General features: G+C 44.7%; 1 protein-coding gene across 9 annotated transcripts in view; it reads right to left on the bottom strand.

Annotated features, from left to right (window-relative positions):
• Positions 1-23592, bottom strand: part of psd3l (pleckstrin and Sec7 domain containing 3, like) — a 118656-nt gene that overhangs the window by 33285 nt on the left and 61779 nt on the right. For all 9 annotated transcript variants that reach the window (XM_049021278.1, XM_049021277.1, XM_049021282.1 and 6 more), the window contains one exon: positions 20169-20258. In XM_049021278.1, the coding sequence (XP_048877235.1) occupies positions 20169-20258 (90 nt within the window). The remainder of the gene's footprint in view (positions 1-20168; positions 20259-23592) is intronic.

Below are 23592 nucleotides of genomic sequence, written 5' to 3'. Positions count from 1 at the left end.
GGCCAATTACCCACATGCCATTAGACAGTGGGAGGATACAGGAATACCCAGAGGAAACCTGCATCACACTAGAAGAACATGCAGATCCACACACAGCGCAGGTGGGAAAGTCCGTGATGGTTACACATTTATATTTTAAATGCTAAAAATACCTACAATCCCTGACCACAGTTAGAAGGTGATAAGATATAGGTTCATCCATCCATCTATAACTTTTAGAAGCATGCCTTTTGAACATGCTTGCAGGAATTTCTAACAACCCTGCTGCCTACAGACATTCTGTGCTCCATAAAGGTCATGCTGCTTATGGCTGTAACATCCCAAACCACAGATCAAGCATCAAACCTCATTTACCCCTTTATGACCATCAATGCAGATGAGCGGAGATCGGCAGGCAGGATTAGGGTTAGTGATGGACCTGGTGATGGTAGAGCTACCCGGATAGGGGTGGGACCCTAACATTGGCCACTCCAACAGATGGGCATCGATTAACGGACACGCCGACGTAACGGTTCCCGAGAGACGAACGCAATGAAGCAGTTATTAGGGGATTCACAAATCGCAAAATGAGATTAATACCTATATGCAGGGAGAGTAGTGAGAAGGTGACATAAAGAAACAATAGTCTTTCGTAAAAACACACACACACACACACACACACACATATATATATTATATATATAAAAATTATATATATATATATATATATATATATATATATATATATATATATATATATATATATATATATATATATATATATATATATATACACACACATATGTGTATGTGTGTGTGTGTATACATATATATATATATATATATATATATATATATATATATATATACACACATACATATATATATATATATATATATACATATATATATATATATATATATATATATATACACACATATACACACACACACACACACACACACACACACACACACACACATACACACACACATACACGGCTTGGTAACTACACAGACGACACCAGAGAACCGGCAAACACTTATCAGAAAACACCAGATCCAGCAAGGGAGACAGACCCTTGAATTCATTTACTTTTATGGCAATTGCTGCAGCTATGAAGCCCAGGACATTCAGGCTGGTCCAGCAGGGGCTGGTCCTGGCAATAATCAACAGTCTAGTCAGCTTATCCTCCGTGGTTTTTCCACGCCACTCAGACCCTGACCAGTCCACTACGCAGGTGCACCACTCACATTCCTTTAATGTGAGCTGCTACGCTAATGTAGCATCTCTGCACACTTTCATCTCATCCTTTCCAGGTCCTTTTTTCCCAGCAATGCATATTCTGACAGACACACCAAGGCGGTGATCAGTTCACGCAGACAGATGGAGGTCTTCTCTGAAAGCCCGAACCAATGACCTGGCAGCATTGCCATAAATGGGTGCTGACGGGTGAAATATTACCTCATCTGCTAAAAATCACCGCCTATATTCCATGCACATAATTGACATTTTACGGCTCACACAATCTCTGAAATGGGTTCATGGCGAAAGGCATTCGGGGAAAATCTGTTTGTTCACATTACAGCGACCTTTTTTGTTGAAACGAATCAACACAGGGAAAGTCATACTCATTTAAAAATGTGACAGGGATTTGCAGAAATTAGGTTTGCATGTAATTTTAAACTCCCGTAGAAAACACATTTAGGACTCATTAACATATGACAGAACTGTCCTGGGTGTGACCCAACCATGTACTACCTGGGATAGGCTCCAGACCCCTATGCAACCCTAACCAGGAAAAGGAGTTAAAAGATGGATGGCTGAAAGAATGGATGAACAGGCACCATCTGACATGTGCCTATTAAAATATAAAGGAAAATAATTTAAATTTCTGTTATCTAGACTGCTAATAATGTCATGCTGATAGAATGCTTGCGGAGATACCAATACGGTTAGATAACTATCACACTGGAACCTATTAAATTCTATTAAATGCTACACAATTATCTGAAGGCTGAGGAGGAACCGGGCGTACGGCACAAAATGTCAATGCTGATGCACTGGTGGGAACCAGAATTCAAAAGGCAGTAATTATCCATGTACCCGAAAACACTCGGCAGTACAAGACAGACACCGGTGTGCAAATCACTAGATGACCATCTGAGGATTCAGCTTATTCTCTTCAAACCTGCAGCACAACAGAGGTCAAAGGCGGCAAGCAGCTTCACAACAATGTCAATGCATAAAATCAAAGGCGGAGGCACTTTGACAGGTGTTGGAAGCTCAACATGTATGACTTTGAAGTTGCTGTTAGAGTGCAGTTTTTTTTTGTTTCAAACCCACTTTTACTGTTATAACATAAACAAATACTGCTTCCAGTGTACATTTAAGAAAGTACTTTAAACAAGATGAAGTCAACAAATGATTAGTGGAAAACATTCATGAATTATACAGACAGTTAAATTTGCCAGATTATTCTATGCTCATGAAATGCTTAATGGTACCAGGTTCTGTACTATCCAGCCTTACCTGAATATGGAGGATCAATTCTTATTATAAGTTTCTCTGTTAAATTTCACTACCCAGCCAAAGAGTAACTATTAACTAGTTAGAAATAACTAACTAGGTTCAAAACCAGGGAATACTTTTCTTTTCGCCGCTACCAGCTACCGATTTCGGTTTTCATGAGTAAAGCGCGTGACCAGAACATCCATCCATTTTCCAAACCGCTTATCCTACTAGGTCACAGGTGGTCCGGAGCCTATCCCGGAAGCAATGGGCACGATGCACTCCTACTGGCAATTTAGCAAGTCCAATCAGCCTCAGCATGTCTTTGGACTGTGGGGGAAACCGGAGTATCCGGAGGAAACCCCACGACGACATAGGGAGAACATGCAAACTCCACACACATGTAACCCAGGCGGGAACCTGGGTCCCAGAGGTGTGAGGTAACAGTGCTAAACACTGCACCAACATGCCACCCCCGTGATCAGAACAGTTTTTATAAAACATTTACCGGCCGGTAGGAAGGGAGGGACGGACAAACCGTGAAGAAAATAGCGAACCATCTAAGAGACTCTGCGTTGGAGCATATGCTCCGAAAATTATACGTATATGTAAAATATTAACCAAATTAATGTTTTCGTACGGATAACGGATTAAAAAATACAGAAAATCGAGCACATTAATTATGGCGACAGCGTGCCTTCGTATCACTGGGGAATCGGCGTGCGTGCGGTGGCACCGCGCCCGGCTTTCGGCACGCCGCGCTTTGTTCCCACTTCCCGATTCGGCCGGTGGGGCGTCGGGGTGCCGCCGAGCCTATTGCAGTTGTAGTTTTAACCCTTGCCTTCCTTCCCTGTCATACATATGGCGTTAACGGAGATGGAACCTAGTAAACTAAAGATCGCCGCTTACGTTTACTAAGCCAGCAAACATAAACGAACCAGACGAAGCAGAAATTAAAGTAACTCAGTGAGACCAATCACATCGCCACCTGTTACATCACACATCATATTGGTATCATCCATTAAAAAATCGGCTAAATTATATTAAGTTTAAACGTTTACATGGAAAAACGCTTTTTAGTGGCGAGATGTTAGTGGCTAGATGTTAATTTCAGATAGTCAAGTACTAGATCAAGTGGTTAGAGACCCGTAATTCCTGGTGTAATTCATCCTAACCTCCTCATTTTTAAGAGAGATATGCATAAATATTCACAACGAGGGATTTATATGATTGCTAATTATGAATAAAAAACAAGAACAGTTCACAGCAAATTAACTAGCAAATGACTTCAAGCGTCTAAAAACTCAGTTGACTGTGGTGTAACATCAACAGACAGTGAAATGGAGGTACGCCACACCTAAACCCTACCATATCATCTGTCAGTGCCCGAGCTGCAAAACCTTGTCGCTTTGGCTAACCATCAACTTCAATGTGAAGAATAGGGGCACGCTGGGGGGGGGGGGGGGCATTACCATATTACAACAATTACAAAGGTGCTCTCACAAAGCAAACATTACCCCACAAAAAAGTGTATATATAAGATGTATACAATTTATTCTTTATATTACTTTCATGCTTCTCTTATTACTTATTTTTCTAACGTTTTTCCTTTGTTGTATCTTTGTCTGATGCTGGACAAAAACATTTCACCCCACACGGATCAATAAAGTCCCATCTTATCTGATAAAACTGTAGTGTATATATATGATTTCTTTCACCTGATTTCGGTGCTAGGAGTACCAGAATTACCTTATTGTAGTCTTATCGTCCACCCTCCATTACTGCTTATCCAGGATCCAGGACTGAGTCACAGTGTAATATTGTTATAATAAAATGAATATATGCTAGGTACCACAGCACCATCGAAACACACAGCAAAGTCATCCCTGTTTTCCCAAAGCCCTTATCAACAGGAGGACATGACAGTAACAGCCAGGTGGTGTTTCAAGCTGCCCATCAATAAATCTACATAGGAACTGCACTCCCAATTCAACGCTACAGAATGGTTCATTTTAACAATGTAATTAGGGACACTAATTATCTAAGGTGGTCTGATTGGCTCTTCATTAGTTTCTCCTAATTATGACAACAGAGCAGCAGCATGCAATTAACGGCATCGTTAAATTAGGCCATTTGCAGTTTGCGACTCCATAGGAGACCTTGTTGTGGGGTCGGTGTAAACGGGGGACACGTTTTCAGTGCTACAGTGACTATCATCGAGGAGAATGTCGACACGCTGGTTGGCGATGTACAGGAAGAGGTCATGTTCAAGACTGGGAGCGGTTGAACCCGCCCTGAGTTACACCTCCCTCCATCTTCCTGTTAATTAACCCGTGTTCGTAATATGTTTCACCTGCGCATAATAAATGCATCGAGCTTGATGATTTTCACTGTAGTCACAGCGTCATACACAAACACTGGGTGCCAACGGAAATGCGCAGCTGAGAATAACAGGCAGTTCAATACAGGTGCCTGTATTTGTTCACTTGGGGGGGTGCCAAAAAGCCACATGACGCAGCAGCGCTCTCAACACCTCAGCGCCCAGCCGGACCATTGAGATAATTACCTGTGCTATAACGGTAAACCAGCTGTCCTGCCAGATCGCTTTCAGGCAGTGACCAGTTTAAAATGCTTTTACCAAAATCTGTAGGACTCTATTTCCCAAGCACCCCTACACCAGGGAAGTGACTGAAGTACAGAGCAAAATCTTGGCGTATTAGTTTACAGAGGACAGTGAAGTTCTCAGCCCACAGCACATAGGGGTGAGCAAACGCTCAAACCAGGACTGTGGGTCAACTTGAGTGCATCAAATGTGTGGAATAGCAGTGAGGAGATGATCCAACGCGGGAGCTGGTCCAGGAGCGGGAATAGGAGCATGTCCCGGGCCTGGCTCACACCAAAGTGGTCCATTTAAAGCGCTGGGATGGTGACGCCTGGGGACGTCACATGCACATGGCTCCGAAAACACCAAGGTGACCTGTTCCAGGCTTCCTGGAAGCCGGAGGTCGAGGCCACGGAAAGATGCATGGTGGGCATTCGCTGGATGTGGCAGAGATTGGACACCGCTAAATATACAGCTATACCGATTAGATTAACGGGCACGTCAGGGGTGTGTCCCCGCCTGCCGCCCTCATCAAAGCATCCAGCTCACACGGCCAGCCCCCAGAGCCCCACAGGAATTGCTGCAGACGTGTGACATATGACCAATAGCATAGTGGGCAGCTCTGAGCTGGGGTCAGGAGGTTGGCTTTGCTAAGAGAGAGATTTGCCTACCATACAGTATCCTGCCATATACATTACCAAGACTGCAAGTTCTGCTAAATCAAGGCATGAACTAAGCAACAGAATAAAATGATTACAAGAAATTCTTACTGCACTTTAGGAGCATATTGTTTCGTTTTTGCATTGTTCCATATTGGTTTTGTGTTCAAAGGATTACTTGGCACTGTCCTGTATTGCCTCTCCAGGAGCCGACACCTTATTGTGGTGGAGGGGTTTGCGTTCCAATGATCCCTGGAGCTAAGTTTCCCGGGGCACCTGCCGGAGCAAAGCCTGGGGGTGGGACTCGATGGCGAGTGCCGGGTGGCCAGGCCTGGCCGGGCACAGCCCGAAGAGGAAACGTGGGTCCCCCCTCCAATGGGCTCACCACCTGTAGGAGGGGCCAAGGGGGTCGGGTGCAATGCGAGTTGGGTGGTGGCCAAAGGCGGGGACCTTGGCGGTCCGAACCTCGGCTACAGAAGCTAGCTCTAGGGACAGGGAATCTCACCTCTCTGGCGGGGAAGGAGCCTGAGCTGGTGCGCGAGGTTGTGAGGTTCTGACTAGATAGTTGGGCTCACCTTAATGCATGGCTTGAGCTCTGGAACCAATCTTTTTGAAGGGGGTTGCACTCTGGAGTTGCTCACAGGGAGAGCGCTGAGCAGGGGTGGGCATACTTATTGCCCCCTCGCTGGGTGCCTGTGCATTGGGGTTTACCGCAGTGGACGAGAGGGTAGCCTCCCTTCTCCTTCAGGTGTGGGGACGGGTCTTGACTGTAGTTTGCACTTAAGCGCCAAACGGCAGTTCAGAATCCCCATCCTTTTGTGGAGTCCTTGAAAAGGGGTTTGGAGAGCACTCCTCCTGGGGACATCGGCTTTGGGTCTTCAGTGCTCATGTGGGCAATGACAGTGAGACCTGGAGTGGTGTGATTGGGAGGAACGGCCCCCCTGATTTGAACCTGAGCAGTGTTTTGTTATTGGACTTCTGTGCTCGTCATGGATTGTCCATAATGAACATAGTGTCCATATGTGCACTTGGCAGCAGGGTACCCTAGGCCACAGTTTGATGATCGACTTTGTGGTCGTGTCATTGGACTTGTGGCCGCATTTATTGGACACTCGGACTAGGACAGGGGCAGAGCTGTCAACTGATCACCACCTGGTGGTGGGTTGGCTCTGCTGGTGGGAGAGGAAGCCGTTAAGGCCTGGCAGGCCCAAGCGTATAGTGAAGGTCTGTTAGGAACGTCTGGCGGAATCCCCTGTCAGAGGGAGCTTCAACTCCTAACTCTGGCAGAACACAGAGAAAACACATGTCCAGGGGGAGGCGGGGGACATTGAGTCTGAATGGGCCATGTTCCACGCCTCCATTGTGGAGGCGGCTGACCGGAGCTGTGGCTATAAGCTGGTCGGTGCCTGTTGCAGCGGCAATCCCCGGACCCACTGGTGGACACCAGCGGTGAGGGATGCCATCAAGCTGAAGAAGGAGTCCAACTGGGCTTTTTTGCCTGTGGGACTCCAGAGGCAGCTGACGAGTACCAGCAGGCTAAGCAGAATGCAGCTTTGGCGGTCAATGAGGCAAAAACTCAGGTGTGGGAGAAGTTTGGCGAGGCCATGGAGAATGACTTCTGGACGGCTTCGAAAAGATTCTGGTCCACCATCCGGTGGCTCAGGGCGGGAAAGCAGTACAGCATCAGAATTTATCAGAATGATTAATTGTCATTGTTGACACACCACAGCACACAACAACGAAATGTGTTCTCTGCATTTAACCCATATCTGACAATGTGACATAGCACATGTGCTTGGGGGCAGACCCTTGCTCAGGGTACTTCAGTGGTTCCTTGCTGTTCGGGGATTCGAACCTTCAATCTTTCAATTACAAGTACAACATTGTTTATGGTGGGGACGGGGCGCTGCTGACTTCAACTCAGGACGTTGTGGGTCAGTGGAAGGAATACTTTGTAGACCTCCTCAACCCCACTGACACGCCTACCAACTAAGTCTGGGTACTTAGGGGTGGAGTCCCCTATCTCTGGGGCGGAGGTCGCTGAGGTGGTTAAAGAGCTCCTCAGTGGCCGGGCCCCGGGGGTGGATGAGATCCGCCCGGAGTTCCTCAAGGCTCTGGATGTTGCAGGGCTGTCCTGGTTCTCACGCATCTGCAACATCGCGTGGACATCGGGAGCAATGCCTCTGGATTGGCAGACCGGGGTGGTAGTCCCTCTCTTTAAGAAAGGGGACCGGAAGGTGTGCTCCAACTATAGGGGGATCACACTCCTCAGCCTCCCTGGTAAGGTCAATTCGGGGGTTCTGGAGAGGAGGGTCAGTCAGATTGTCGAACCTCGCATTCCGGAGGAGCAGTGTGGTTTTTGCCCTGGCCGTGGCACAGTGGACCTGCTCTATACTATCAGCAGGGTCCTGGAGGGTGCATGGGAGTTTGCCCAACCAGTCTACATGTGCTATGTGGACTTTGAGAAGGCATTCGTGCATCCCTCAGGGAGTCCTGTGGAGAGTGTTCCGGGAGTACGAGGTGCCGGGCCTCCTTATAAGGGCTGTTCGGTCCCTGTATGACCAGTGTCAGAGCCTGGTCCACATTGTCAGTAAGTCGGACTCGTTTCCGGTGAGGGTTGGACTCCGTCAGGGCTGCCCTTTGTTACCAATTCTGTTCTTGACATTTTTGGACAGAATTTCTAGGCGCAGCCAGGGTGTTGATGATGTTCGGTTTGGTGACCTCAGGATTAGGTCTCTGCTTTTTGCAGATGATGTGGTTCTGTTAGCTTCATCGGACTGTGACCTTCGGCTCTCACCGGAGCAGTTCGCAGTGGCTGGGATGAAAATCAGCACCTCCAAATCCGAGACCATGGTCCTCAGCCGGAAAAGGGTAGAGTGCTCTCTCCAGGTCGGGGAGGGGATCCTTCTCCAAGTGGAGGAGTTTAAGTATCTTGGGGACTTGTTCACGAGTGAAGGAAGGATGAGGCAGGAGATCAACAGGCGGATCGATGCGGCATCAGCAGTGATGGTGAAGAAGGAGTTGAGCCAAAAGGCAAAGCTCTTGATTTCCCAGTCGATCTATGTTCCTACCCTCACCTATGCTCATGAGCTGTGGGTAGTGACCGAAAGAACGAGATCGCGAGTGCAAGCGGCCGAAATGAGTTTTCTCCGCAGGGTGGCTGGGTTCTCCGTTAGAGATAGGGTGAGGAGCTCAGTCATTCGGGAGCTGCTGCTCCTCCGCATTGAGAGGAGCCAGATGAGGTGGCTCGGGCATCTGGTCAGGATGCATCCTGGATGCCTCCCTTGTGAGGTGTTCTGGGCATGTCCCACTGGGAGGAGGCCCTGGGGAAGACCCAGAACACACAGGAGAGACTATATCTCTTGGCAGGCCTGGGAACGCCTCGGAATTCCCCCAGAAGAGCTGGACGAAGTGGCCGGGGAGAGGGAAGTCATATTGGTTTTGCACTGCCAGTACTTCTTTGCACTGTCTGTAGTCTCCTTGAAACTGAATGTGGCTGAATGACTAAGCCAGGGGTCTCTAACGCCGGTCCTGGAGAGCTAATCTCCAGTAGGTTTTTTATCCTACCTGGCTTCTGACGTACCACACCAGTTCCTGGTATTTACATGACAACAGCTATGGTTCATCAGAAGCCAGGTAGGATAGAAAACTGACTGGATAATAGCTTTCCAGGACCGCAGTTGGAGACTCCTGGACTAAGCATTCCAATGCACCTGTTGCACTTGGCCAATAAAGATCCTGGTCTCTTATTTCAGGCAATGCATGCTGTTTTATTGTCTTAAGCAGTCCATTTCTGTCCCATAGGCTGTCCTATAATACGGCAAATGCGGGAGGTGTGGCGGCTGGCCTTAAAGATGGAATTTAAACCACTGTGACTAAATTAAAAAGCAAACTCTTGCCGGAAAGCTGGCATGCATCATTAGAGAGATGGGTGATAAGTTCCCCTCTGGGGGAAAGGGGGCCCGGCCTGGTCTCACATACTGCATGGCAGAATCACGTGGCTAGTGTCTCGGTGTCCAGGGCAGTTAAAAGTCATCTACATCCTTCCCTCACATCGCAACACAACACCACAAGAAGCTGGTGGAAAAACTACTTCCCTAACAGTGTGACCTCGGCATTCGGTAAAGGTGGCAGATTTTGAACAGAAGATAAAACTATCTATTCAAAGTCAATAAAACACTGGTGGCAGACATACGAGCAATGCATATTGATGGAGTCATCTGACAAATGGACATTAAGCTGAAGATGGAGTTGATTCCATCATCTTTCAATGTCTTCAATTTTCAAAATTTTGACTTTGTTTTAAAGTAACAAAAATGATGCGCCTTTGGAGAAATCGCAAACCTTGAGCATGTGTTATTTGTCAAAGTGTGCTGGCCAGTTTAGTTTCCATTCATAGATTTTTATAAAATTGAGTTATCCCTTGAGGGAACCACAAAAATGTCCCCACAAGGTCAAAATAAGCTTTACCACATTGTGAGGACATTTGGTAATGCCAACATGACGACTTTATCCCCCAATCCAACCCTAACCTTACCCATAAATAACAAAACAAATACAAAACTTCTAACATTTTTATTTTGATCGCCTTCACAGATCTTTGTGGGGACCTAAAAAAATGGTCCCCACAATGTCAAAAAAGTTTTTATTACATTCTGGGGGATATTTGGTCCCCAGAAAGTAATATAAACCTAATCCACACACACACACACACACACACACACACACACACACACACCACTGCAAGGATTATTTACTAGGAAAGAAAAAAAAATTGCAGAGTATTTCCTTTCCCTTAAACAATGACTGCAATAACATAAGCACTAATATAACCTTGTCTAGCACATAAGAAAACTCATTAACTGACTCGACTCATTTTCATGCATTAAAAATGAGTGCAGTAAAAAAACTAAATGGATAGTGTTTCTGCATCGGGTAAGAGACTCACAAGATATCTATTCAGAAAGAGGCACCAAGGAGATGTTAGCAAACGGTCTGGTTATGAGGCAGTTAGCAATCGACCGCCGGTCTGCATAGGGAACTCCAGCCTTGACAGGAGCTATTGCCCCCTTCTCCTCCATCCCCCCCCCCCTCCCCGGTGTGATCGATGGCTGGCCTTTGCGTGCTGCTGCTGCCTGGTTAGCTACCATTTTGTTGGTGTCCCAGCATCGTAAAAAGATGTTAAAGCGAGAAACACGATGTGTCATGGCATCAGGCCATTCTTTTCACACGAAAATTCACTGAAAGGCCATCATTTCCACCATGCCTAAAGCACTCTCAAATTTATTTAATTAAACAATTGACCTGTGTATCTATTTGCAGCTGTGATTTTACAAAAAAAAACAACACATAATGAACTTCTGAACAAACTGTAGCATTTTTCAAAAAAAAAAAAAAGGTGCCTGTTTCGCACATTCCTGTTCTGTAAAGAATTGACGTTCTGGGATGGAAATGCTGTCCTATTCCTCAAAGCTTTATGTCAATAACAACAGCAACGCCAGTCAAGGTGACTGGGAACGCCTCAATTACACTCCTCACCACAGTTATTACACAGGATGTATACCAAGGCTCATACTTTAGAGTATTTTCCCCCAAACCTTTGAGTGGACAGCATGGCACGGAGAGTTCACCACTCAAACCAGCCCTCGCTGCCTGACAACGTCCCCATCAGCAAACTCAGGGACGTCTATTTGCATTCAGCGACCGGCGATAATTGAAAACAAAAAAACAATTAGAGCTTTGCTTTTCGACACTAGGCGCGCCCGCTAGCTTTAATTAAAAAGCAGCCTTCGCGGGATCTGTCACACAAACAGAAAAAGCCTGTTACACAAACATACAGCGGGAGGGGGGCGGATTGCACACACAAAACCCCACCCCCCCCCATTGTACTACTGGATCCGAAAAGCTCACTTCTAGAACACGCCACGCAGCTGTGCCTATCAACAAGCCTGTGTGGCTAATGAGCTTTTAATTATCGACGTGTCTCATCTAAGAACACTGTCAGAACTCTTCCGAAATGTGAACAATGCATTTCTCACCAACTTAATCATTTCTTTACATGGGTGGGGATGCATTTAAAAGTACATTTGCAGGGCTCTGGAGTTTGCTCCCCTCAAAGGCAGACTTATTAAACCTCGCCCAAACCCACCCCCGAACTGTTGTTATAATCTCCATCGCTTACTTTGTCAGCGTTTAAACACCAAGGTGCTTAAAACAGCTGTCAGGCAACACAAGATCAAAATAGAAAATGTCAGCATGGATATCGCCGAGGGCAGTGTCTGATTACAAAGCATTTGAGGCTCTCCCATTTTCAAAGGTCAGGAGGCCGCGTCATGGACATCGGTGCTGAAGGTGAGCTGAAGACTATGGACAGCGTCCGGCACACAGGTCAAACACAGACTACGAAAGACTAAAAGAAACGTATTTGCAGAATAGTGAACATGATCTGTCCAGGCGCCCTGGACCCCGTAGACGATATCACAGGTGATTCCAGCCTCTACCTCCCTCTACTGAATCTGCTCCCACTCCAAGGTTTGGAAAATGCCGTACTGTGGTCGGCGACATCAAGGAAAGGGGCTGGGAGAAACTGTATGCTTCCCGAAAACAACAGGAAAGCAGACCGGCCCGGGCGGAGAGGTTTTATGGAGAGTATGGTATTTTATGGGAGACGTTATTGCAGGGTAATTTGCAGTTTGTTTTGCTTTAGTGCAAAGTAAAGTAGCATAAAGGCAGTCCAGAGTTCGTAAAAGCTGGCACTGCGAGCCAATTGGGCACCAGTGATCTCAGCATATCGGATTAACTCATAATAAATAATACATGAATAAAAAACAGAAATGACAATCAAAATACCACTTACAAAAACCCTAATGATATCATCAAAGAACGACAACTTTTGACATGCTGTTACACAAACAGCCCTTCCTGCCCGCTGTTCCCCCTGGAATCATTACGGGGACACATGAAAACGAGCGGCTCAGTACGTTATTAACATCCCTCCACACTAACTTTACATGCCTAACAAAGTGAGTGGAGCTGGGAAATGCCGTAATAAAGTGCTACAGTCGAACCTCGTTACTACGTACCCCGGATACAACGTTTTCACCTTTTCAACGTACAGGTTTCTAATTCCCGTTTTTAGCCTATGTATTATTCCAATAGCAGCCATTGTTTACAGCGTACACCCTTACAGCGTAAACTTCGATACAACATCCAAATTTCTAGAGAAAATACGAAAACTAACCATCGTTACAACGTACAGCGCTCTCCCCGCCCACCACAACTTGTGTCGCTACATCTACCTGTATCTACCTGATCTTCGCCCGACAATGCACATTTGTCTATTGCATTGTAACTTCCCGCGTTAAATGAGTTGCCTTGACCGACCGTTACTTGACTGTGTAGTAATGGCTTGTTAAGTGTTGTGTGCGTATTCTTTGTTTATTAAACCTTGCGAAATACCGGTCATGCTGGTAATTGTGAATTCAGAATAATAATGGAAGTAAAGGATTTTATGATTTAATTTGATCAATATTTCATTAATATTTTCAGGCCAAGTGCCAATTTGGATGCGAATGTTTATTTTAAAAATCCATTTTGACCAGCCGTTGTGTATTTTCGTTGCCGTTTATCGCCGGCCAGCACTAAGTAATCGTGAGTAATTTAAGGAAAATTTCAAGGATCCAAATGAGCTTTGTCGAATTATTTAACAAGTAATAATGTGTTCGTTTGTTTTGTAGTCAATTTAAGGGTATGTTCTATTAAAGTTTTATCATTTACATGGATATTTCGTGAGTTCTTTCATCCATCTTGCACTAAGTGGTTACAACGTTCTATGCTTATAACGTACATGTTTTTGATATCTAGTCTTGTACGTAGTAACGAGGTTCGACTGTATATCACTACGTCGTCGAGCTGTAGGGCGTTTAATGGAAGGGTCCTGCCGCCCGGGGCTAGCAGCGCAGTCAGGAGGCTATGGCTCCTCAGATCACATGATGCAGGCCCCCAAGGGGGATGCAGGCCCCCCCCACACCCGTCACACCCGACAGCTTGTCTGTTCAAGCCGACCTGTTTGGATCTCAGCACCCGAACTAATTCCCAGACAACACAGGTGGCTGTTTATCTTGGTCTCTGTAAATATCAGGGGAGATGGGGGGGGGTTGCATCGACTTTCATTACATTTGCAATAAAATAAAAAGGCAGAAAGACAGAGAGAGAGGTGGTCAGTATGGCAGGAGATGAGGGAAAACAAGCAGTTGTTCCTGAATCACATATCAAATTAGTGTGATTACATCAGCTGTTTGAGTCTGAGTTTATTTATTCACAGAATATATAGATATACATATATATATAAAAAAAACAAAATCCAGGCAAAAATGGCGCAGACTCAGCATTTAAATAAAGCCCCAGTTGCTTGGTTCATGCTGCTGAATTACCAGGTTTCCTTCCAGTGGCTCACAGCCTGCCACACGTCCCGGTACACGCCCTACAGACCCCACCCCAAAACACAAACACACCGGCCCCACCACAACCACTGCCACTGCCTGCCTACAGCCATCACCACCCATAAAAACATGAGCAAAACCCACAGATAGTCCCTCTCATGCCCGACCGTCCACGGTTCAGGCCGAAACAGTCCCAAGCCTAAAAAGTTATGGAATGTAACTGAAGCAGCACTGGGAAATGGGATACGGGATACATCTGCATCATAGATGCTGCTGAATATTTCACGAGAAGGGTCACGTACTCCAAGCATATTCCAGCGACGATGACACGGGAAGTCCAATCCGGCCACAGCCCACCGGCGAGGTCACGCCTTCCCAAGCATCGGGTCGTGACAGCCATCTGCCAGCTGCCACAGACGCCATTCTCTGGTCAACCGTATCCACAAAAACTTTATTTTAATTACTCAGAGAGACAGGCACCTTGTGGGGGGAGGGGGGGGGAACTAATAAATAAAATTGAGAGCTGGCTGCTGAAAAGCACTAGTTCCTTTTCAATGGAAACTCGCAATAGCTGACTCAATGCAAGTTGGTCCTTCAAACAGAAAACATTCATTTGAAAATTCACTTGGATACATATTGGTGATTTGGGACGATGTGAGTAAAGCCTTGGACAAAACACAGAGACAGGAGAAATTATGTCTATGAGAGCCTCATGAAATTTAAATAAATCATCCTTTTTGTTTGGTCATTGTCCAGAATGGTGCGATTTGCACAGAAATGTGGTTGACTTTCCCTGCAGCCTGCATCTCGCTTCTAAAAACATGATGCGGTAAGTTAATCATGTTATTGCTGCTTATATCAATCACTGTAAGGCTGCTATCAGGTGAAATTGAGGGTATCGGGAAAAATAACCTGCAAATGATAAGTGAGAAATTTGCCGCTTTAACACATTTTGGGTTTTGCAGAAAGCAATCATTTCATCTCCTCTCCATGTGAATGATGAATACAAGGCTGCTGTCTACAGAGCCATGAATACAGCGAGTGATAATCGGCTGCCAAAATCTGGGCTTATAGCATCTGCCTGCCGTCTGTCCGGGGAGCAACGTTCGTGTCCCTGTCCCTCAGAAACGTCCGGTGGGTGGATAGATGGATGGATACTTTATCCATCTCAAAGGAAACTGCTGCAGTAAATGTAGCACAAGAAAGTATTGCATGGAAATCCCAATGACACTAAGGGGACCCCCACCCCCCATGGGCAGGGCAGAGCATAAAGGTCGGTTCAATGCGATACGCAACACTGACAGAGAGCAATTCCACCAAACCTGCGACTCCCTTCAGTCCCCCCCAACCCCACCGCCCCAGTCTACACCCACTATTATGCAAGCAACCCAAGGGATGTCTCCTCTCACAGAGCAGCTGACCCAGAGAGGAGTCAACACCACAGCAATCTAAATCCACACAGTGAAGATTCAGAAGGTCATCAACCAAGGCGGACTTCAGGTTTAACAGACAAAATCAGCAGAGTCTGAGTTTAGCTTGAATTTCAAGGGAATTTTAGCCCAAGCGATGAACTCAAAATCAAAAAATCATTCAGAATCAATGTTCAATACTTCCATTTAAAACATGTATTTATTACTAAGCATGTACTGAAATACATCTGTCTCATACTACAAAGTTTCCTAATGTACATATTATGATGCACAGATACAGTATAGCAATGTACAGTAGTGACTGAACGGCTGAACTATTTTATACAATCAGTGAATGTTTTAGCTGTGTTTATACAGAACATTGATTCTCTATACAAAACTCTTTAAACTTCAGAACTGTGCAAGTACATAATCTAAAAGACTGAAAAAAACAATTCTGATATAGCTGTGTAGTGTGATTGAGTGAGTTTGATTATGACCTGTTTACAGACACCAATTAGCTACCTGCATGACAGCAACAACAAAAAAAATACAACCTTAAAAATTATTCTGGTAGGTAGCTACTGAACTCACTCCATACTTCAAAATGAGCATTTAGAGATTTTTGAAATAAAACTCCAAAAATCAGTAGCGAAGAGTATATTGTGCAGCAACAATCCACTAACTTACAGGAATATGTGCAACAGTACAATACAGTATAGAGCAGCGTCTTATACTGTTAATTTACCAGGCTGCAGATAAATAATCTTATTCTACAGGAAATGACTGGCTGCTATGATAATACATATCCTAAAGAGAAGAATGAATTATGGGAAGGAATCGAATACACACTAACCTCTGGATTATAGAAACAATTACATCCACAGGGAGCATAAGCTACTCACACATGCTGGGACAGATTAATAACTAATCGCTGGGATATTCTGTGACTGTAGCAGCAGACCCCACGAATCTGCTAACAACTTATGGAACGTCTCTGAAAAGCCAGGTGAAGACCTTCATTGTACAAAAAACAAGAACTACATTTTACATCAATAGGAGCTAGAAATTTCAGAGAACCAAACAAACAGCGACTTGAATGCTCAGCGATACCAACAGTCATCGCTGGATATCATTCTTGGCTTTTCACACTGTTTGTCTTTGGGATCACAGTTGATCGCCTTTGATTCTGTGATTCCCACTGGTAACCGTAACTCATGACCGTCACTCATGTCCAGAAGGAAAATCCATGGTGGCCACTGAGTCACCATTCATCAGGGGATCTCAATATGCCTCGAGTGGGGAATAACAGAGCCGTACGGCTTGGACGACACATAGAGCGGATGTATAGCTCAAGCTGCTAATTTCGGACATGATTACGGGTTTAGGGGACCAAAGAACCATAAACACCATTTCTCATCTTAGTCCATCAAGGATGGCAAGCTGGTGGAGGCCACATCCTCCAGTGCTTGCATTAATTGCTGCGATGGGAGAAGGGAAACGCCATCCATCACCCCGGCGCGGACAAACCGCTGAGCGTGCACTGTCGGTATCGGCAGGGCAGTTCGAAGAAGTGCCGAGAGATGACACCATGGGTGCCAACTCAAATGTCGCTCTCTCTCTGCCTTTTTATTTTATTGCAAGTGTGTTACATGCTTATACTTATATTTTAGTTGTTAACTCATGTCGTACTACGGCTGCTTCGAGAGGCTTTGCACACAAACATTTCACTCACATGTATAGTACCTGTGTACTAGTGACAAGTGAAGTGACATGACATTGAAAGTGATTTGATTTGAAACATAGCAGAAGTCTGGGGTTGCAGAGCCCTTCCTTGCAAATGTAGCATCCCTTTAATACGATGGACCTCACAGACATGTGGGTTTTAACACCTGAGGTCTGCGTAGCTGCAGCGTTTTTGTTTTTTCAGCGCCCGGACTTTGCCGTGATGATGTCCAGAGACAGGAAGGTCTGACATCAAGGCGTAAGCAAACACCTGTACCACGACAGATGAAACGGGAGGGGGCCCAGAACCCCTGGGCAAGGCAGCACCTGTGCCGGGGACCCAGCATCAAAGGCGACGGCTCGCCTGACCGCGGCGGAAACCACGCGTGTCTGACCGAGGAGCGATGCCACTGGGTCACCCCAGGACATGTAACGAAGCATAATGATGCACTTCTGCGAACAGACAGAAATCACTGGCTGACAGTCAACATATGTCACAAGAGGGGGAAAAAAATAAACGGTTCAAAATCAAATTTGCGAGAAAGTTATGTACATTAATTACAGCGAACAAGCTTTGTTTTATAATTCAAAGTCGATAAGAAAAATAGATTTCCACAAACAGTTACCTTTTTCTGACCTCAGTATCAGCACCTGGCATATATTTTTGGCAGTCTACTGTAAATCAGCATTCAGCTTCTTAAACCATTTCTGCATTCTTTTATCATAAAATACGTACTAAAATAGCACAGCCCCTCATCCTCGCAGCCTTTTTACCCCATAACAAAGGAAAAGCAGAGCTAGGGGCAAATGCGGGCCCCTCAGAGGCTCTCCTAGCCTCACTTAGGAGGTAACCACCTCATGATGCCGGCAGCTTCTCCTCCAGCAGCAACACGCCACAGAGTGTTTAAAAGGACGGCGTTGTCTATCAGTACATCACCAAGGCCAAACCACCGCTCTGCCTGCAGAAAATAGCAGGTACAGCTTCTTATTCTCAAAGCACTTAACCTTGTACAGTTGGCTATCAATTGCCGGGCATTCGCTTAAAGTGCAAACCAATCCATGCCTTTTTATCCAGTTTCACACGGAACATTTATATATTACCATTCATTCTCAAATGGCAAGTTTTTAACAGCATTGTACCACTGAATAACAAAGCAAAATCTCCCACAATGCAATTAATAAATAAATCAAGCTGATGGGGGCGGGGCTTAAATGCCATAAGATAAAAGCTGATGCCTTGCATGTGCGGTGAGAATGTGAGAAGGTCATCATGCAGCACGGTCATAATGAAACGCTCTCGAGGACCGCCACTCACGCGGCCGGGCGCACTGGATACATTTCGCCTTCCCGGCCAGCTCCGTCACGCCCGCCATTTGGCCGCCACGTCTGCCAAGCGGTGCTGCTGCCAGGCTCCTGTCGCTGCGAGAATTTGCTGTGGGCGTGAGGTGTGTTCATTTTATTAGACAGGAGGAGGGGAGCCGCCATTATTTCATTATTTATTTCTGTCAAAGGGCCACTCTTTCATATAAGCGATAGCTTGGCTGCGTTCTGGTTCCGCAGTGTAGTAGTGACCTCTGACCCTCCCTCCGGATTACAACAAATAGCCCCCCCGATTTGAAACCGAGGCTTTCTGCTTGCTTTATAGTGACAATACTCAGCTAGTGCACAGTTTCCCAAATGCTAGAGATTACCCTTTTCCTGAGCATGAAAAAATCCATCTCTGAAAGGGTAACGTCTGACAGCATCTGCCAGTGCACCCATTTTCAACAGCTACTTACCCAATTATATATGTTTATTTAGCAGATGCTTTTTTCCCCCACAAGCGAGGAGATCTTGAGATCAGAGCACAAGGCAGCCAGAATCCGTCCAACGATGAAACAACTGTTCTGCCGGTCCAGGGATTTGAACCCACGACCTTCTGAACATGGGCACAGATCCGCTAACCCACTGAGTGACACATCGTCCCCGATTAGGGTGACAGCTGCTTGGAGCCTATCACAGCGGGGCTCGGTGTGAGGTACGTATTGGAATAAAAGGAACTACACACACATACACACAATCAACACACTCAAGACAATTTAGAATCAGCTGCACTGGGAAAACAAAACTTCCACATTAAGAGCTGGGGCCAAACTCCCAAGAGGTGTAAGGTGGCAAAACAAACCACAGATTCACCCCAATATACTCATAAACATTCTCAAACCTGTTTCATGTGAAATGTGCTTCGGGTGATTAATGTAACAACTACCAATATATACCATTTCAACAATAAATTTTACAGTTAGAATCACAGCTGTGCATGAAAGCAGTGACATATCTGACACCCAGAAGTATATTACATTGAAAGTAATGTTAAGTAAGGGTACAGTACAACCGACTACAAACACAGAAGCACAACATTACAAATAAACCACAATAGATCTGTGGTCTTCATGGAATGCTGCCCTCTACAGGTCATTCCCAACAGTCCTTAACTCCATTCTTCACTGCCACCACTAATTAATACATGGGTAGAAACTTTACGGACTTCGGTTACAAGCCATACACAATATCAGGTGTACAAATATCAGGTTAATGTAAGCTGATTAGCAAAGATAAGTCGACTTCCCTCTGCCTGAGAGATAGCATTGTCTTTTGAACACAGAGGACTAAAATAGTTTGGTAATGCTATAGGCACTCCTTTCAACTGGCGGGCCATGTACAACCCTACCCTTGTCTCCACTCATCTCTAACCATCAGAACCGCACTAGGATTACTCCAATCTGGACTGGAGATGGGTCCGGGTGAGCGGTTCTAAGAAAGACGGGTGACCGGTCCCCTGAGTGCAGCCTCAATACTCACCTTCAGTAGCTCCTTGTGGAAATCCTGCCCCCCGTTCAAGCCATCAAGGTTATTGATGAATTCCTGGCACGTCATCTTCTTCCCGATATTCTGCAGGGAAGCAGAAATGGTTTGGCTTTTTAACGCCTCGGGATGGCTATGAATCGGGCTCCGAGGCCCCCGTTTAACTCCCCCAAGACACCGGTGTTTGTGCTGATCAACACTCAAAATGTTCAGAATAATTATCTGTACTGGAGTGCCTAATGGAGAGGGAGGGGGTCGGCCTGATCGCTTCCATTCATTAAAATATCTCCCAAGTGCCAAGATGTATGCTGACACTCATAATTTCTGACTTCAGTATTACATGGTGCACCACATATCAGGTTAATTTGTAAGTGTCAGGTTATCTGAGGTGGCTCGTATTCATTTAAGTCAGACCAATGGACACACAAAAATAAAACAAAAAACCTCCCTTAATGGTAATCTGTAATGACATCTTAAAAGGTGCAAAAACAATATTACTGGGCTTGCTGATACGCCACCCAATATAATCTGCAGTTTATGGTTATGCATGCTGGAACAGTGCACTGCGCCGGGTTCATTAACACAGCGCAGGACGAACAGATACCTCTAAATGCTAATTCAGGGGACTGTCATTTATGATAATGTGGTATTAGATAATAGCAATAATAATGCTGAAATACTAATAAAACAGTGTTTCAGACAAGGTGTTCTTGATATCTAACCTTCTGGGAAATTCAGCTGAAAGTCTATTCTGTCCACAGGAATCTGTACCTGCAGTTAGCTAGTGTATTGTTTTTATCCAATAAAAGGTTTTGTGCCTAAAATTAGTCGTTAGCCACAGTATGACGGGAATAAAATTTTCCTGTATTTTCCTAATTTTACACATTACACAAATCCTCAAGATTATATTATGCCATAAACCATTTCACATGTACAGTATGACTTGCTGCTAAAATATTTATATATTCACATAATGAAACAAACATTTAGTGTAGTGTTTAAAAAATGGAATGGAGACAGACCATCCGTTATTATAAGTGCGAAATTTACTGCTTATGATGTACTTGAAATACCGTACGTACACACGGTGTATTAGTCTTGGCGCGTGAACCAACCACTTGGCGAACTCCGCATGCGTACAGGGCGCAGTCGCACGGTAAAGCAGTTCGCACAAGTGGAAGGATTGGTGTACATAACGAAGGCATACAGGCAGACGTATAAATCCCATTTAAAGATAAAATGATTTTGTTAAAAAAAAAATTACCACTACCCTGCAGATCAATAAAATGATCAGCAGATCCTCTTGACATTCCGTAAACAAGGGAATCTTTTTCGCCCCAAAGAAATCCCATCTGTCTCAACTGGCATCATAAATTATAATCTGAATTCTTTATCGTCATTTTATGTCACGTTTAACATTATTAAGGTGGCAACGAGAAACACTAACACGTATAATAACAAAATCAGCACGCCTGACATCAAACAGGACACTACGATATTTAGCTGTTAGAAGCCTGGGGGATCATGGCTGGGCGGCAAACTCGTGTCTGTTCGGGTGACTCAGGCGGTTCTGCTGGTACCGGCTGGGCCTGGAGGCGGCCAGAGCCGGCAAACGCTTCAGCGGGCGGTGGGTTTCAAGCGTCCAAGTCCCGACTCAGCGCGGTTCATTATGAGCAGCGGCTCCGCGGCGCCAATTGAAATGCCCCTTATAAGGATTTTATGCCGTTTTCACTAAGTTTACTTTTATCGACCTGAATGCTGGTAATGCAAAACTTCAGTACAAATCGCATTTTGGACTAAATAAGCGGAATTCGCGAAAAACATCACTAACGATGGGGCTTCGTAAACGAACACAGACGAATGTGCACTTTTTTTCTTTGAAAAAAAATTTGAAAAGTGTGTCAACTACAGTGCCACTGGTAAGAGTCGTTACGGATGGAAAAGCGCGACGAAGTTTAAAAAAAGGTAACACTTTACTTGAGAGGGCACAAATAATGTCGTAGTACACTAATTACTTATCATATATCAGTCATAACGATTCATACGGTTACTATAATTGTTCATGATTTGGACTTGAGTAGTAACAGAGTTAATAATGTACTTATGCCCCCTCAAGAAAAGTGTTACGAAAATTTTATACCAATTTAACAATAATAATACTATTTATTATTATATATTCGTTTTCATATATATTTGATACCACATGATTTAATTACATATATTTCTATATATAAATACATTTTGAAAATACATTTGAAAAACAAAATGTGCTTCATAAATGTTCAAGCACTAGTACACACAGTAGATAAATAGGTGTCAATTTGACATGTCTTAAAATGGGTTTACGCTGCACACACTGGAAAACAAGTCTGAACTTTAAGCAAAAAGATGGACACGAGCTGAACTTCAGAAAGCAACAGCAGCACTTGGATTCTGGCAACACTGCAGGCGAGTGCTGATCACAGCTCCATTTATAAATGCACGGACAAGGTGGACACGCGGCACAGTGAGGGCCAAACAAACATCTTATATCAAACACAGAGCAAAAGGGTACCAAAGCAAGCCCAACTTACCACCTATTGAATAAGAAGGGAATGCAGACGTTACGGGCGGTGGAAGGGAGGAAGAATTATTGAGATGAGAGTAATTGACACATTTTTGAGCTAAGGATATGCATCTAATACATACACAACAAAACTGAGAAAGTCTCAAGCATTTTCCCTAAAAGCTCCCCAGATACATTTTATTAATACCTTTCCCAGCTAACAGCAGTTACATGGTTTTCTAAAAGCTCTCATGAATACATCACATATAACTAGGTAGAGGATTGCATTTGGATTAGGGCCAGTGCAACGGCGGATTGTCCCCTACAAGCCGCTGCTCTTATCGGAGTGACTTTAAATGCATCTGCATTCAGCCAGGTTTCATCCAAATCCTTTAATCATGGACAATGCCCTTGTGCAAAATATCCTGTTGTAGGAAGTGGAGATCCTCTGGAAGGAATGCAATTTTTATCGATCTTTCCATAAAAAAAGCACATAGAAGACAAAAAGTTCAGTGGGAATTAAAATCTGCCAGACAAAATAAAAACATTTAAAAGGAAGCAGTGTTTTTTTTTTAAATTTAATTAGCATGACTCCAGAATGGTATTAACAATGGATTTTTATAAGCTCACTGAACTCAGTGGCATAGGAGAGAGTTTGCTAACCGGGATACGGGGGGTACAACTTAACGATGTAAAATACAATGGTCTAATTATTGAGGAATGGATGAATCCAAATTAATTATTGGGGTATACACATCCCCCTCTATCTCCTTGGCTCCCACATCCTTTATTGAACTGATGAGTGAAACATTGAAGCTCAAAAAAAGTGAAGAATATTTCATTTTAGTATGATATTGCTTATACACATTTATAGGA

This window comes from Brienomyrus brachyistius, chromosome 7 (genome assembly GCF_023856365.1).
Source record: "Brienomyrus brachyistius isolate T26 chromosome 7, BBRACH_0.4, whole genome shotgun sequence".
NCBI classification, from domain to species: Eukaryota; Metazoa; Chordata; class Actinopteri; order Osteoglossiformes; family Mormyridae; genus Brienomyrus; species Brienomyrus brachyistius.
This window is presented reverse-complemented; position numbering and strand designations above follow the sequence as displayed.